Here is a 17014-nt window from a genome sequence, read left to right on the forward strand (position 1 = left end):
CACTTTAGTGACAGATTTTATTGTTTGTTTTCAGAGTTTCAGGTTACAGATGCATCCGGTGAGAAGAGATTGGACTCGCCACATTCACCTCACAAGAACTAAAACTCAAAATTGACAAACTTCCCCTCAAAGCATTTTCAAAATATATCTAAATATTTACACAACACATATACATCAGCATGTTTCAGAGTAATATCATAGAAACTACTGATAATTTAGAACATCAGGAGAAATTCACTACTACTCTAAGGGCAGCAAGCATACATTAAGCACTGCTTTGTAACAGACATGCCTACATCACTCATCCTACCTGCTGTAATTTGCAAGTGGCCACATCATATGGTCCTGTCTGCATGGTATGAAGTTTCAAACTGTGCTAAACTGTTTAGTTTTATATAAACTGTTTAGTTTCATTTATATTCATAGTTCTTCAGTTCTGGATCGTAAACTCAAATATTCTTCCTTATGGTCACCTTGCTTTTCCACTAATACCTGAAAATCTGTTCTGTCATTCTGTGTTCAGTGACTTTGTTCAGTGCTATATGGTATGAATATAAATTCAGTGTTCAGTGTTGTATGGAGATAAGTTCAGTGTTCAGTGTTATATGGAGATAAGTTCAGTGTTCAGTGTTGTATGGAGATAAGTTCAGTGTTCAGTGTTGTATGGAGATAAGTTCAGTGTTCAGTGTTGTATGGAGATAAGTTCAGTGTTCAGTGTTGTATGGAGATAAGTTCAGTGTTCAGTGTTGTATGGAGATAAGTTCAGTGTTCAGTGTTGTATGGAGATAAGTTCAGTGTTCAGTGTTGTATGGAGATAAGTTCAGTGTTCAGTGTTGTATGGAGATAAGTTCAGTGTTCAGTGTTGTATGGAGATAAGTTCAGTGTTCAGTGTTGTATGGAGATAAGTTCAGTGTTCAGTGTTATATGGAGATAAGTTCAGTGTTCAGTGTTATATGGAGATAAATTCAGTGTTCAGTGTTGTATGGAGATAAGTTCAGTGTTGTCAGGTGGCACCGTGTAGCGGCACTGTCTTCGGGCTCACTCTTCTTTGAGTTAAAATATGACACGACACTCCTGACTAAGTATGTTTTTGCCTTTACTGGTATTACTCAGGTTTATTTCAGTCTTTGGATCATTCCTCCTATAGCTCTTTAACCCTCAACTCTCACTCCCTTCCGATAATGAAAAGACAGGCTACTTTACTTAAGCCCACACCTCTAAGGGCACCGGAGCATGCGCAGTGAAGCCAGCCCACAGTTTTATGAGCCATCTGCTGTTTTGTACTTTAGTCAAACATCGTGAAGAGAACACTTCACTAACTCCCGGCGGGTGTTTTCCAGTACAAGTAAGTAATCCAAACATTGTATTTCATGTATTGTACGCCTGATGGGTGTAAATGTGTCATGGGTGTCCTGTATTCAAGTTTACTTTAAGATTAAGAAATCTCTTTAAAATTGTAGAAAACCTAACCTCAGCAAATGTTTTTTTTAAAGAACTTTGCTCACACAACCAGCCTAATTTGTATGTCTGATTAATGATTCACTCCTTGGGTGTAGCTGTAAAGCGGAGTTGATAGTACCTGCTCAGACCATCCTTCTGGGGTATTTTTCCCATGGAGAACCTCAATTGAACCTTCAAAAGAACTTTCAATTGAAGCTACCGCAGTCGTTTGCCTCCATGGGCCTGGCTAGTGTGATGAGGGGAGAGCAGGGCATGTTGTTACACTGTTTTTCTCACAATGACTGCAAACGATACATCATAATGCTGAAAATGATTTACCAAATGAAAGACCCAAGTCTTGGGCACATGTTTCGTATACGTTGTGCTATCATGTTATATTCCATGATGTCGTGTAAAATTGTAATACATTACCTTGACGGTGCACTTGTGGCAACTTGCCCCATAAATGGGTAAATTGTCACGTTGGATTATTAAGCCAATAAGAACACATGATTAATTGTGAACGCGGATTCTCCTTTTATTTATATCCGAAACTGAACTCAACACTTTAAGTAAACATAAAAGTAATCAACCATTTCTAAACAACTATGCCAAATGATGCCCTTCAGTAAAAATAATGATGGCAGACTAAATCTAAGACAAGAGACCTGGGATCTGCCAGCATTATTCAAAGTCAAAGTTCTGGCCAAACATAAATGGCCTCTCGTGAAGTGGCCTACCACCGTGGTCCATTTGCTGCTTCTCACACAGTGAACCCAAGCCTCCTTTGGCCGGCTGTTTAAAAATAGTTCTACACAGACAAGGCAGAAACCCTTGTTCTCATCTGATGATGAGTCGTTTGTATGTTTATTATAATGAAATATTTAACGTGATTCTTTGTTGTCCTCCTTTTCTTTCCTAAACTCAACTTGGAGACTCTCTTCCCTTTCTGCACTGGCCTTTTCTTTCCCTGCCCACATAGGAGGGATTTTTAAATGCTGCACCACTGTGCAATAAACCAAAGTAAATGTCCGCTGACCCAGTGATGTTCCCTACCAGTTGCATTTCCAATTCAGGGGAGGAAACCTGCCAGAGCACTGAGTAGTCAACAAACTAACTATTACTTAATTAGGGCTAAATCTCAAGGCTAGTTCATTCTCAGACTGTAGACAAATGATTAAAAAAACACATGCTACAAACACCTCTTATCACAGAAAAGTTGAAAATGTAAATTGTCAAAAAAGTTTTATCACATGAAATATGGTATGCCAGAGCTTTACTTTGGATGGGAAAAAAGTGGGAAAATTGTGCTATGTTCAGGTGACCCTGACTAAAGGTATATTGTGCTATGCTCAGGTTCAGGTGACCCTGACTAAAGGTAAATTGAGCTATGTTCAGGTTCAGGTGACCCTGACTAAAGATAAGCAAAATGTTGACTCTTGGGTTTGTGTCGCACAATGTAGTTTTGAGATTGAGCCCCTAGTTTTGGAGAAATCTCCATTGTGAGAACCCGGCTCTCCCTAATGACATGTTTCCATATCCACCCATTCATTATTTGCATGCATTTGTTTTTCATTTGCATAATAACATAATCTTCCTTTCCCTGCGTGTTGTAGGTTCATTGCCATCACAGATCAATCTGTACAATTTCCAGAACTAAACATGGATTACAGCCCAGTAGGAGTACCCCCAGGCCTAGAGTATCTTGTACAGGTGAGTGTGTTTGCCAGTCTATCACTATGGAAAATCTTACTCCACTTCCCATGGGGACTGTGGCAGTGTATGGATTGCTACTGTGGTATGATAATGTATTACTAGGGAGTCTTACTACTGTGGTATGATAATGTATTACTAGGGAGTCTTACTACTGTGGTATGATAATGTATTACTAGGGAGTCCTACTGGTGTGGTTCACAAATATTGATGAGGAATCCTAACTGACCAGCTGAGTTCCCAAATACTCATCTTGAGAAGCACTAGAATCGGGTGACCATATTTGAGCGACTGTCTAATCAGATAGCAATCAAGACTCTCCTTGTATATTGTTTGACAAGAGGCCCTAGTACAAGACTATCTACTCCTAACACACCTCCTGTTTCCGAGTGAATTATGACTAAGATATGTACACACAGTTTTACTAGAGTTTCTGTTACAGATTGACCAGATCTTGATACACCAGCAAGTGGAGCTCTTGGAGGGTGTGTACTTTCCTCTGGCCTTTTGTAACATTAAATATATATATATAAACATATATATATTATGTATTTATTTATATATCACCATGCTGTATTTGCTGCGTGTCTGTTTCTCTTTTTATTGTGACTGTATCAACTATCAACACATTTTTGGCTTCTCCAGCTTTGATCGGCTTTGAGACCAAAAACAGGTATGAGATCAAGAACAGCTTGGGCCAGAAGATCTACAGTGCGAAGGAGGACAGTAACTGCTGCACCAGGAACTGCTGTGGCCCGCTGCGAAACTTTGACCTTCAGATCAAAGATCACAATGAGCAGGAAGTCATTCGTTTGGTCAAACCCCTCCGGTGTACTTCCTGCTGCTGCCCCTGCTGTCTTCAAGAGGTGGGTCATGACACATTTATTCATTTTGCGTTTATCCAAGACGTCTTGTATCATTGTTCCGCCCCAACCTTTGGCAGGCCCTATGGGGCGAACAACCCTCCACCACTGACCCAAATTAACTACTGGAAACACCTTTTTAAAAAGCACCAAATCCATGGGATTTATTAATGTAAACAAAAACACAACAACTACAAGACAACCATATCAAAACATAACTACACAACAAAATCCCAGGCTGAGGCAGCAAGACCAGCAGTCCCCAAGCTAGAAGCCTCCTCTGCAGCAGGAAACTGGAGTCTTTAACTGCTGCTTAATCACCTGGCCAGGTGCATCTCATCCAGCAGTCAGGGGTAGCACAACCTGTTCGGGGGTAAACAAAGAACACAGAACACATGTGGCCGTAACAATCATCTACCTCCAAGTGTAGTACAGATGAACAGTACATTTTACCTTCCATCAGTATTTGTACTCTCTGGGTATCAAACCCATTTTAGCACCTTGTTGCACCCAGTAAAGCATAGCAATGTGAGAACCTTGCGCTACCAGTTAAGATACTGGAGTATGATGACATTGTCATAATAATACTATACCGGGCAGTGTAATTAGAGAATTAAAGTTTTTTTCTAGTTGCTAATTAACCTATAATGTTTTATCATGCAATTCGAACCACCTCATATATGCATTTTTGTAATATACATTCATTCATTTGCAATAAGCAGAGACAGCATTTTCGTCCACACATAATCATTTTCTCCTAACATCAAGATGGAGGTTCAGTCGCCACCAGGAGTTACCATTGGCTATGTGGTCCAGCAGTGGCACCCCTTCTTACCCAAGTTATCGATCTTGGGAGCCTCAAAGGAAAATCTGCTGAAAATAGAGGGGCCATGCTGTGCTGTTAGCTGCTGTGGGGATGTAGACTTTGTGGTACGTTGGAGTCAAAAATGGTACAGAGAATACATTTACCATATTATAGTCATAAACGTTATGTCCTCATCTGTTATGCACTATTTTTCTGTGTGAGATTACATTACATCAACAAGTTGGTTCTTCAGAGTGGCCATCACACGTTAATATATGTGCATGTTTCTGATATTCTCTCATCATTGTAGCTCAAAGGTAAGGATGATCAAACCATTGGGAGAATCACTAAGCAATGGAGTGGCGTGGTGAAGGAGCTCTTCACTGACACAGATAACTTTGGAATCGAGTTTCCCATCGACCTGGACGTGAAGGTGAAGGCCGTGTTGCTTGGGGCCTGTTTTCTAATCGTAAGTGCCTGTAACTTGATCTCCTGTTTTTCTTAGAGTTGAGAAATAGATATACAAAACTTTTAAAATGATGTTTTGAGGAAACATGCTGGTAGTGGTGGTGAAATGAAGTCATATTTCACGGATTCAGTTCAAAAATGAATTGCACTCTGAATTGATAATTCTCTTAATTACATCAATTGTATAACCCACCTGTCTTCACCTAATCGCTGATGTCAATTAGCCATCACAGGGATCATATTTATGTCAGGACCATCAAATATTAATAGAATAAAAAGTATATGGTTGTATGGAGAGAAACAATATTTGTAACGGCGTGTACCATGACAATTACAAATTTACAAATGACATTTCACAGCAAATGCACAAGTATGTTTACAAATTAAAAAGGATATATTTGCAAAAATACAATTCTACAAATCATAGCGCAATGCCAACTTAAATTAGGAATTTTGTGATTTGTGCAAAACTCAAAATTATAAACTGGTGAGTCTTCATGGATCATGGTATGTGCATTTACCAATAATTCTGAGACATTTGGTTGTATCTATTAAAACGGATGGTTTTATCTGTCAGTGATGGTCAATGTTCTCTCTTGTCTTGAAAGGATTTTATGTTTTTCGAGAAGACGGGGGACAGTGGAAACCGATGCAGTGTCTTTGGGTGAAGCCACACAGAAGAAACCCTCATTTGTTGTGCACTGGTGAAAATGTTGTTGCCAAAATATATGATTCAAGTTTATAATTTCTTTGGTATTCATATTTAATAAGTAAAACTTTGTTTTGATGTTTTTTTTATCAAGGTCTGAACAAATTACGTACCAGTTTGTAAAATATTGGTAGATCTAATGAGTAATGCTTGTATATTTGACTGGCCTCTTTACCGATGACTTTTTTCACTGGTAAGCCGTTCATATCAGCTAATCAATGTTGATGATAACATAACAACTGGGAAAGTGGTTAAAGTCCGTCTTTATGATACCATTTCAATCTTTTATTGCAAGTCAAATACTGTTTCAGAGTTAGACCTAAAAATGCAATCGCTTACTTTGTTGTCTGATTATAACCTAATAGTTATTATAGTTCTAGAAACAATACTTATTTGTTTAAATACTCCTCAGAAATGGTCATAACTGTATATTTTGTAAAAGCCTATACCAAAGCATTAAACAGTGTTTTATTTTTCACACACACAACTGGATGCTTGGCTACTAGGTCTCCGCGACCATTAAAAGCAACAAATATGAACACCATGGCCATAACGTGTTTTAATGGTGTCTTCTAACAATGTTCGCTCGTATAGAAAAAAGTGTATTAAAGTGCATTTCAGAGAAATTGACTTTTTCTAAAACAAATGTCCATATTTGTATTGAATATCAGTGGGTACTAAATGTACTATTTTGGAGCAACTTATTTGAACTTAAGTCTAGTTAAGTTACAGTATATTTTATTAAAATTCTACACAAATGAAATACACTAATGTTACTTCAGTATGCTATTTTGGGACCATTTAGTTGCACTAGAATACAATTAAACCAACGCCTTAGACCTCACCCCCGTTACCCCACCCCCCTATCAATGACTGACCTATCTAGTTCTGTTTAACCGATTGGCATATTCCCAGACATTCCAAGAGGCAGAGCAGTCACACAACAGGAAAACAAGAGTCCAACAGAGGGTAGATAGGCCTCAGCGCTACTATGATGACACACTTGTGTAGACTAGTTGAAGCTAGTTTAATTCTACAATAGAAAATGTTACATTTAATTGAATTCAATTGCAATAAAGGTGTCATTTCGGTTGATTGGTGTCATTTCATCCCTTACAACCGCCACATGTATTCCCTCGTGACTGAGATTGATTTCAAGTGATTCCGCATTTGCATTCCAAAACATTGCGACATGGGATGATAGAAACTGCCATTTTTCGTCAGTTTGGGAATTGGGAAATACATAGTTAATTCTTATCAGAGCTAAGAAGAGTAAATTGACAGTGAAACGTGTTAATCTTCGAGCGGGTGTATTTAGTTATTTTTCGTGGAGTTTATTCATAGAAGCTTTCAGGGGTTTGTTGTTTTCATCAGAAAGACACTTCATACTGCGAGTTCCTTGTAGGTTGTAATTAAATAGGCAACACATCTTGAACCATCTACCCCCATCCTCCGCTGTCTCCATCCTTGGGAAAAAGTTCAACGACGCTACAATACCGATGCATTTTGTGCAAACTGTTCAAAGATGCTCTGTGGGTACATTAGGTTATTATTTAATCTGAAACCTTCATATTTATTCGTCATTCTTTGCGGTGGGCTATGAAGTGCATGCCTACGCATCGGCAGTGACCTGTCACTCATCAATCAATCACCAAAGTCTTTTTTTTAATAGTTTAGGAGTTCTGGCTTTTCCTTAGTGAAAGTTGATCTCAGCAGCTTTGTGAATAGGATTTAGCAGAACACTTTTCGTTATAAACTTTTAGTGTGACTTTAGAACTCTTAATGGTAAAATAAAATGCTTTGTGAATCAACCCAGAGCAAAACCAACAATAATATCAGACTTCACGCCTTGGCCGGATAGCTTGTTTTATGGTCATCTTAGCTAAATACTTCACTGCCGAGAGTGTTTTAATCATTATTTCACTAACTTTCCCATTCTTTTTCGGTGGAGTTGTACAGTTGGTCGTCATCTTCATGTACTCTGTCATCTGTAAACATAATAACTTCACTATTTAGCAAAAACTGAATTCAAAGTCTTTATTAGTTAGGTTGGTTAGAGGCTGGATGATTCTCGCTAGATAATATCTAACTAGTTTAAAATGGTTAGCAAAGTTTTGGCTGACTTGAAGTGAAACATATGCATATTTAGAATTACCTGTAACCTTAGCTTACAAAAGTAACAAAAGAAAATACAACATGCCTGAGCATCTAGGCTAGTAGCTAGAATCCTATCTATTTTGTGTTTCAAGACATGATTTATAGTACAGAAACCAAATTATTTTACTCCATTTTGTTATCTTGCGTTTTCACAAATTCAGGCGAATTCAAGGATTATCCGCAATTGCGGGTTGCAATTTTCTCTTATCCCTGCAACAGCATGTCTAGTGTGGACGGGGGAGGCAGCTGCGAGGACCAGCCACTGACGTTACCATGGGGCACCCAGGAGCACCCCATGAGGAGATGACTGGGACTAACATCTGCGCCTGGTCCTGTGGGTGTACTGGACGGCAGTTCAAGAGTCCACGAAATGCACCCCCTACATGTTCGGATCCGAGCTCCGGACTCCTGTGGTTTTAGTGTTCGGGCCTCCCACAGAGCCAGAGGTGGGGGTTGGGCCTGGCTTGGACTACTTCTACAACCTGCGTGAACGGCAGGTGCATGAGCTGACTATTGCGGGAGTTTGTGCTAAATACTTGGGTTGTTGGGGACAACTGTCCTGCTAGGCGGGGGCTGTGTAATGTACACGGGATTGGTGACGTTTCCACATTGACTCTGGGCCAAAGTACATGCGAATGATCTAAAGCTAAGCGCAAACATGGGTGGGTAAGTGCAATGCTGGGCTGTGTCCGCGCACTGACGTGGGAGTTCCATGTGTAAATGAGCTCCTTCAAAGCAACACCTTTTCCCATGAAACTTGCTGATGTAGGGCAGAGCTCCCACACAAGAAACTTCGGCTGCTCTCGTGTTTTACTGAGGTCTGTGTGAAAGCTAATACGGTACGATCAAATAATCGCGATTGGCTGATAACGAATGAATTCATTGCCACATTCACTACTCAACCCATTTGAGCTTGATTGTGCTCTGCTTCGTGTGAGTGAAATTCGCAAATATAGGTATCCCCGCCTATTCTCACTGCGGGGTTGCTGATGCGTCTGAAACCTGTTTGCGGTGCTTGTTGCGCTTTCAAATTAGGGCCCTCTGAGTCATCCCAGCATGCTATACGATAAAAGAGTTGTTACAGAATGGGGAAATGTTCTCAATTAGAGTTGTATGTTTCATGCCTCCCTTTTGTATCCAATGTTAGCGTGTGTGAATATTATGATCTGTGCTGTCTTTCTCACGTGGCATTTAATGCCCGAGTTTAGCCCCGTATTTGTTTAATGTTATTGTCTAATGTCAGTGTATTTGTCTGTCTTCCATTTTCCCTGCTCAGTATGTGTTTCCTCCCTGTATCCGAAATAAAAGACCTGCAGCCAAATCACATGATGCCTGCAATTGTTTGTCCTAAAAAACCCTCACTGGCACTACTGTTTCTTGTGTTTTGTTAAAGCACTATAGAAAAATGGATGCAAAAATGGATTGTAAAGAATGATATTCTGTGGAATTCATTCATGGAGATATTAGATAAGAGTACAATATCAAATACTTGGTTTTGGATGATACAGTGAACTATATTACATTTCCAACAGTGCTACTTTTACTTTGGACATGCCAATCAGGCAAACAAAATTAAACAATGGGTGATGGTTACAGTTCCTTTTTCACTAATGTGCAGCCACTCTCCCCAGAACTCCCTGTCTCCTGAGTGACCATCTGTGCTCAGGGGGAATGTAGATGTCTGGTAGATATACTGGGGCTGTTCTCTGCTCTCCCCCTGTTCTCACAACTAGCACACAGCCCATTAAGCCATGATGGCCAGTCTCGTGAGTGAGAGTGTGTTTCTTTAGGTGCACTTCTGCTTTTGAGCCTCACATGTTAGTCTGAATGGCAAATGTATCCCAGGTAATAATTTGTTTTCAAAAGTATATTTCGCTTGGTAAAATTGCCTTTTTAAAAAGACTGTTCACCTACAATCAGCCTACATAAATGAGTGTCCTGTTACAAGGAATATATATTCTTCTAGAAATGATACCGAATTATAATAAAAGTAAACACGGAATTACATCCCTGTGATTTCACAACAATTTTGTACGCCCTTCATAACTTAATTGGGGAGATTTTGGAGGTTTAATAGGTTTAAGTATTTGAGCCCTGTGGTGAAGTGAAGCTGCAGTACCATCTATATCTCCCAACACATTTGGGCATTGCAACCTTAACAGGTGTCTGAAACTCACTGTGTAGAATCACTGTTTTGCACTGATATCACTTTTCTATAATGAAACAGCAGACTATTTTGAGATAAAATACCTGAATCTGAGTCTATGGCACCCTGAACGTAGCCAGGGTCAAGATCACATGTGACCTGCTTTGTCATGATATTAGGCTGTAATTACCTTCAGTAAAAACAGCAGTGCCCTCATCAGACAAAGCACTTTTAAACTGAAACATTCAAATTTAACCTACAAATTGCTGAAGGAAGGTTTGAAATAGACCTCATGCATTTCTTGACCTAACTATGTAGCCTACTAGGCTGACTCATCCAATAATCCTCTGTTGAATTTCTATGTGTGGCCACAAGGTGGACCGCCAGTTCTGTCTGACTGAATGTTTCAGCGTAACTTTCTGTAGAAGTCTGTTGACATGCAACCAAGGGGATTGACTTGACCTCGTGCCTACATCATCAGCTCTGCAGTCCTATAACTACATTTGTTTATCACCTTTTTATTGTTTGGAATTTCTAACATTTAAATGAATATATTCACGCTGGCAATGAATAAGATTAACAAGTGTACAGGTGCACAATTCAAAGCACAATGAAAACATATTTTCTCTTACGTAGGCGTGCTGGAGGCCCTGATATGTAATAATTTGATAAGATTAAGTATAAATATAACCATTATCAATGGATAATTTACTGAACTGGATTTTCAATGTTTAAATGAATATACTTTCTCTGGCAATGCACAAGATCAACAAGTGAGCCTGAATTCAGTACAAAAGGAAAAATAATTTATTTTTAAGTAAGTCTGCTAAAACCCCTGATATCTAAAAGTATTACCATCAGAAATGGCTTATTTACTTAACTGAATTTTTTATATTTATATTTAACTGAACATATTTACCCTGGCAATAAACAAGATTAACAAGCGAACCAGCACACCATTCAGCACACAATGAAAACAGATTTTTCTTTATATAGGCGTGCTGGAAGATAACAGTATAACCATTATCAATGGCTCAAAACCAGTGCCAAAAAAGTGGTGCCACAGTAAAACTAATCATAATGTAATGCACACAATATTGCACACAGATCTTCTCCGAACTGTATGACTATTGGCTACTGAACTGCCACAAAACTGGTCAGCAATATATCAGAGGTTTGCTTTGTGTACGGAAGTAAGTTTGGCAGAATGTGAGTTTAACTATTTGAAATGATTGTGTGAAAGATGGAGCTCCGGTCAAGATGACATTGTTATTGCAAGGGCCAGGTTTTAGAACCGAGTGCGAGTGTCTGGAGGGGAAATGCCTATCCTCTTGTCATCTTTCAAAGTAGCAAGAATTTTCTTTTCTGTTTGTCATGGTAAAACATAGGGGAAGTCCTCTCCTTATACATCATCGCATTTCCTTTTGGGATTCTTTTCCGGTGACCATCCCGCCCTGTCGTCGCCCGTGCTCATTCCATCCTTGGCCTTACCACAGAAATCAACCGTTCTAATCGGTTTGGTGCTGATTCTCCTCTTTCATTTGTGGCATTTTTTTTTTTCAATTCCCGGTTTTTCTCGCCACCATGTAGGTGGCCCAAAACTTTGCTCGCTTCCTCATCGGAGCCATTCCACCTCCCCCCACCTCCCAGCGCTCTCCCCCTGCATAGCCCCCTGCCCCCAGCCTCCTGCAGCAGCTCAGTTTGCGTGGCAGGGTGATTGTGCTACCGGGGGTGGGGGTGGGGGGGTTGGGGGGCTCGTAAAGGGCCTGCCTGCGACGCTCAAGCCAGTGATGGATGGCTGGGAGAGACCAGGACCCATTTACATGAGAAGAGCGGCCAGAGCAGGACTGAATAGAGGGGCTTTCAATCTACTTGTCATTGAAAAGCTTAAGAACTTTCTCCTCTCCAACCAACAACCCCCCACCTCTCTCTCTCTCTCTCTCTCCCGCTCGGTTTCCCCCCTCCCTCCCTCCCTCTCTCCCTCTCTCCCTCGCTCGCTCGCTCGTTCGTTCGCTCTTTCTCCCTGTTTTTTTTTTTGCTCTCTCTCAACTCTCCTCCATCTCTTCCCCTCCCTCTGTTCATCGTGCTTTATATTCCTCCAACCTCCTCACTTCATTTTCCTTTTCTTTTCTCCCCACCATCCAATCTGTCATTCTCAATCCGCTTGTCTCTTATGGCTATGATGTGGGGCTCTTTCATACTCAGTCCTCTTTCTCCCTTTACTCAGCGGCCCCACTTAAATTTTGATTTGATTGTCGACACAACGCCAGGAGACATCAATGTGTTTCCTCTCTTTATTCTTTAGCTTTTGCTCATAATGAGACTGATCCCATACATGAGAATGACCCATACACAATAGCAATGGCACACTCCATATTCAGGCCCTATACGAACTAAGGTTAATTGCATAATAAGTGTGTAACAATGAGTCACACTGAGGAATGAGCCAATATTGACACAGTACAGTCGAACTGTAATGTTATTCTTACAACTAATGCATGACCTTTAGATGGGTCTGCTGACTTCAGATCAGTGTTCCCCTCACTCATTTCTAATAAAGCCTTTATGAAATACAGATTCGTCCTTTGATTTGAACCTATTTGTCTGATACAGGACAGTATAAGTCATTGCTGAATTTGAAGAAATCAAAATGTTTCTAGATTTCAGCAATTTATGTTTCTCCCCTTAATATTATGGATTTCTTATAAATGTGGTAGTATGATACCCCATGGTACTATGTTCCACATACTCTTGTTGAATTAAATTAGTGATTTTTAATTTGTATAGCTGCATATCTTTAGCCTTCTCAAAACACTGGCCTGGAAAATGTCACCCCCCCCCGAAAGACTTTCGTAGGCACCAATGCCAGACACTTACTTGGGCACTATTTTGTTAAAACCATGTCTAATCCTCCGAGAGTAGCCCCAGTGTTAGTGAAGGGCTTATTTGATTTTTCTCTGTGTCATGTTAGCTAAGACTCTAAACATGCCTCATCTTTCACTCCTGCCCAGCCTGTAATGAGCGCGAGGTGTCCTTAAGACTCATTCAGATTGTATAGTTTAATACAGCCAGTGCCAGTGCTGCCAAAGTATTGTGTAAAAAGGGCTGCTTTAAAATATGGAGATGCTGGCTGGGCTCACCGGGAGGGCTGGGCTCACGGATTGGGCGTTGGGCCGTTGCCTCTGCTTGCTGTGCATGCAGACACCTTTGCCACAATGGACGTGTGAAGTGACGGCCATAGATACTAATGGGTCTCACTCGACTGGGTGCTAAGGAGGGGCTGTTCACACCTGCGCTCATTACAGTAGCAGAGCTCAGGGGGAGGGAGAGGACGCCACTCTCACCCACCACAACATGCAGCCTCTTTCTCTGTGGACTTGCGTCTTATGTTTTTCCTCTTTAAACCCGTCCCCCCCGCCCCCCCCTCTCTATTCTGTCAAGTCTTATATATGAATAGTAATGGGCTAACTTTTATTATGGCTTTAGTATGGCTGACCAGATGACTTGCGTTTGCCCATGAAACCCAATTAAAAACAAATAAACATATTCCAAGTGATTGAACCTGTGTTCTTTACAAGTGACAGAGACACACACACACACACATGCACACACAGACACACACGCACAGACACAAACACACCATGTTGGGGCTCTGTGAGGCTTTTGTTTATCGTGGTAACTTGAACAACAGTTGACATTACAGAAAAATTGTATCTAGCATAAAATAAATAGCTATCCATAGCAGCTATTATAACCTATACCAGCTCTGGTTTTTATTTAGGCATCTCTTTGAGTGTAATGATATTTGTGTGTCATGTCACGTCACTGTGCATATCAGTTTGTCACTGGTTTGTAACTAACTTCTTGCAACTCACAACTGTATCTTATATCTAGTTAATCTCTATCTGTATCGTATATCTAGTTAAACCCCCCCCCTTGTTCCAAAAGAGGGAGACATCTTAATGTTAGAATTGACTTAAGGATAGTTTTATTTCATAAAAATACACAAATCTACCTGACCTCAGCTTTGATGTTAATTAGAGTTTGGGTCTTGATGACGTTTAGGGGATATAAAGAGTTTAAAATGATAAACAATTTTATAATGACAGTTTTGTTAAGTGTATGTTTGGTCTAAATTTGCTTATTTACAAGGGACGGAAACTTTGTCCCCCTCCCACCCTAGGCCCTCTGATTCGCTGAAGGGCTTTCTAATTCACCGCACCCCTTCTTTAGTCATGCAAATGAACTTGCTGGCAAGGAGGCAGTTAGGAGCGGACGGGTCTGTGATGACACACTAAAATCCAAGCACCTTTGAGAAGAGTTGGCAGTGAGAATCTGGCTGCTGAGGCGTTGTGTTAACTTAGAGCAAACTGTGTGGAGGATTAACTTTAACTCATCAGCTAAATTCAGGATGTATGGTAGATAAAGAGTTTTCTCAGAGTAGTTAGTGTACAAGACTAGAGTTATACAGATCTTCCGGGCTTGCAGTTGAAACATTTGTCTATCTTAGTTTGGAGTTGGAAGACATTGCCTTCTCTTTTAAAGGTAGCCATGTACAGCATGATGGAACACGACCTGAAATCCCACCAGAGTGGCCAAGGGATGCCACCTGTGAACGGGCCCATGCACGGGGCCAGCAAACAGGCGGCGGCCAACCAGGCCATCGTTGACCCCATGGACAAAATCAAGCGGCCCATGAACGCCTTCATGGTCTGGTCCCGGGGTCAGAGGCGGAAGATGGCCCAGGAGAACCCCAAGATGCACAACTCCGAGATCAGCAAGCGGCTGGGAGTCGAGTGGAAGCAACTGACGGACGCCGAGAAGAGGCCGTTCATCGACGAGGCCAAGCGTCTGCGTGCGATGCACATGAAGGATTACCCCGACTACAAGTACAAACCTCGCCGCAAGACCAAGCCCGTGCTGAAGAAGGACCACCCCGCCGCCAAGTACCCCATGTCGGCCGGCAACCTGCTGGCCGCAGCTGCGGTCCAAGGCCCCGGTGGGAGTCCCAGGATGGACAGCTATGGCTGGGGGCACGCGGGCGGGTACGCAGGTATGCAGAGCGATGCGCTTGGGTACAGCCAGCAGCCTTATCGCTATGACCTCTCAGCCTTACAGTATCCCTCGGCGATGACTACTGCTCAATCCTACATGAACTCCAACTCCTACAGGTAATTTTCTTTCAGGCCTCATTGCATTATCATCTTAAGCAGAACTGAGATAACCGAAAGGGCAAGTGTGATTTAAAGTTAACAATTACAAATATCATATGACTAAATCATTCAAAATGTTAATTCAATAGCTCTAAAGTTATATCACTACATTGCTGTCCCTATAACTTTTTTGAACACAACTGTTGTTTCTGTAGATGTAAAGAAACACTTAAAAAAAACTTTGGATATGAGTGTTTTAGTGAGGCAGACAGGGTTTACATGGATGCAGACATTTTTTTTTATAATATAAGGGACCAGACACCTAAAAAACTACTTAATCATCATTCCCTGAACAGTAAAGTTGGACATTTTGTAAATCTTAGTTTACAGCTTATAGGTCAGTTTCCAGCAAAGGTTACATTCTAATTCACAAGCCAGGCGAGATTCAAGATGGAAGCGCAGGGAGATTCATATCCACATTTACTGTGTTTAGCCATGCTTACTGGCTCACCACAGAACCACAACTAGTGCAACTTAGTGTGTAATTTAATACTCCACTCCACTAAATATGTGTGAATTTTGAATAACAGTTGTCTCTCCTTTGTCTTCCCCAGCCCAATGTCCTATGGCAGCAGTCCCCAGCAGCACAGTCCAGTGATGCCTATGGTGAAGGCTGACCCAGTGTCACATTCCCCAACTGGGGCCCCAAACCACCAGCGGGGGCCCCTTCAAGGGGACTTGAGGGACATGATCAGCATGTATATCCCAAACGGGGACACCAGTGACACAGCCGTCCAGAGGGGCTATGCCAACATGCAGCAACACTACGTGGGAGGAACGGCACCCCTCACCCACATCTGACCCTCGAGGCGATCGCAGGTATCCTCTCCCCAAAATGAGAGGCCTCCACAGCACGGACTGGTCATGTGACTGTGATTTGTCATGTGGTTTCTGATGAGGTGCTTTCCTGTCTCGGTCAGGGCCTGAGAAAAACCGGTGGTCGGTTTCCGCCTTCGGGCAGCTTTGGAAAACAAGCACGCACGCCTTTGTTGTCACTGTAAGACAAAAGAGAAGTGTGTGCTGCAAGGCTGTGATGTTAGGCCCCAAATGCTGTGGATGTTTTATCCATGTGTGTTATGATAGTTTTATGTCATTCTGACAAAGTCACTGTTAGTCCTTACAGGTGACTCGACCTGATACTGTATATTGGATGGCATAGCTAAGAATGTTGTTATTCTTAGTTGCTGAAAAGAAGCTGTGTTCACTCACCATCACATTCCCAAATAGTTTTGATTAATGTTTTGAGTAATGTGAATTGTGACCGAGGAGATTTCCATATTTTGTCTCTCTCTCTCTCTAAGATAGAGAAATAGTGGGGAACGCTCCCAGTCATCCTCGGTAGTGAGGAACTTTGATTGAGGATTGAGGAAAGTTCTTCAGGGGGAATTATTGTTTATATGTAGACTGTTATTAGGTGGGAATTCAATGAGATTGAGATACAGAATTACTGAATCAAGTTTATTTACTTGTATTGCAATGTGTTTGTTGGATCCTGTCAGT

At 41.3% G+C, this 17014-nt stretch overlaps 2 protein-coding genes across 2 annotated transcripts in view; both read left to right on the plus strand.

The window, feature by feature from the left end:
• Nucleotides 1–1239: 1239 nt before the first annotated feature.
• On the plus strand, nt 1240–6480 carry plscr3a (phospholipid scramblase 3a). The gene is made up of 7 exons (XM_031572556.2): nt 1240–1345; nt 3057–3153; nt 3596–3638; nt 3799–4019; nt 4785–4946; nt 5132–5290; nt 5898–6480. Exons 2-7 carry the CDS (start codon nt 3103–3105, stop codon nt 5955–5957), a joined length of 696 nt encoding a protein of 231 aa, XP_031428416.1. The 5' UTR covers nt 1240–1345; nt 3057–3102; the 3' UTR covers nt 5958–6480.
• Nucleotides 6481–14569: 8089 nt separating this feature from the next.
• Nucleotides 14570–17014, plus strand: part of LOC105906660 (transcription factor Sox-19a-like) — a 2733-nt gene continuing 288 nt past the window's right edge. Inside the window, exons 1-2 of the mRNA XM_012834845.3 lie at nt 14570–15472; nt 16069–17014. The exon at nt 16069–17014 is cut by the window's right edge and continues 288 nt beyond it. Of these exons, the coding sequence (XP_012690299.1) occupies nt 14853–15472; nt 16069–16315 (867 nt within the window). The 5' untranslated portion in view covers nt 14570–14852 and the 3' untranslated portion in view covers nt 16316–17014. The remainder of the gene's footprint in view (nt 15473–16068) is intronic.

The sequence above is a fragment of the Clupea harengus genome, chromosome 8 (assembly GCF_900700415.2).
Source record: "Clupea harengus chromosome 8, Ch_v2.0.2, whole genome shotgun sequence".
Lineage (NCBI taxonomy): Eukaryota > Metazoa > Chordata > Actinopteri > Clupeiformes > Clupeidae > Clupea > Clupea harengus.

Bases quoted from the DNA above. Each gene is read 5' to 3' on its own strand.
- plscr3a (XM_031572556.2), top strand. From the start codon at position 3,103: ATGGATTACAGCCCAGTAGGAGTACCCCCAGGCCTAGAGTATCTTGTA. The intron at 3,639-3,798 runs GTGTGTACTTTC...TGGCTTCTCCAG, and splicing joins GCAAGTGGAGCTCTTGGAGG to CTTTGATCGGCTTTGAGACC. The intron at 5,291-5,897 runs GTAAGTGCCTGT...TTGTCTTGAAAG, and splicing joins TTGGGGCCTGTTTTCTAATC to GATTTTATGTTTTTCGAGAA.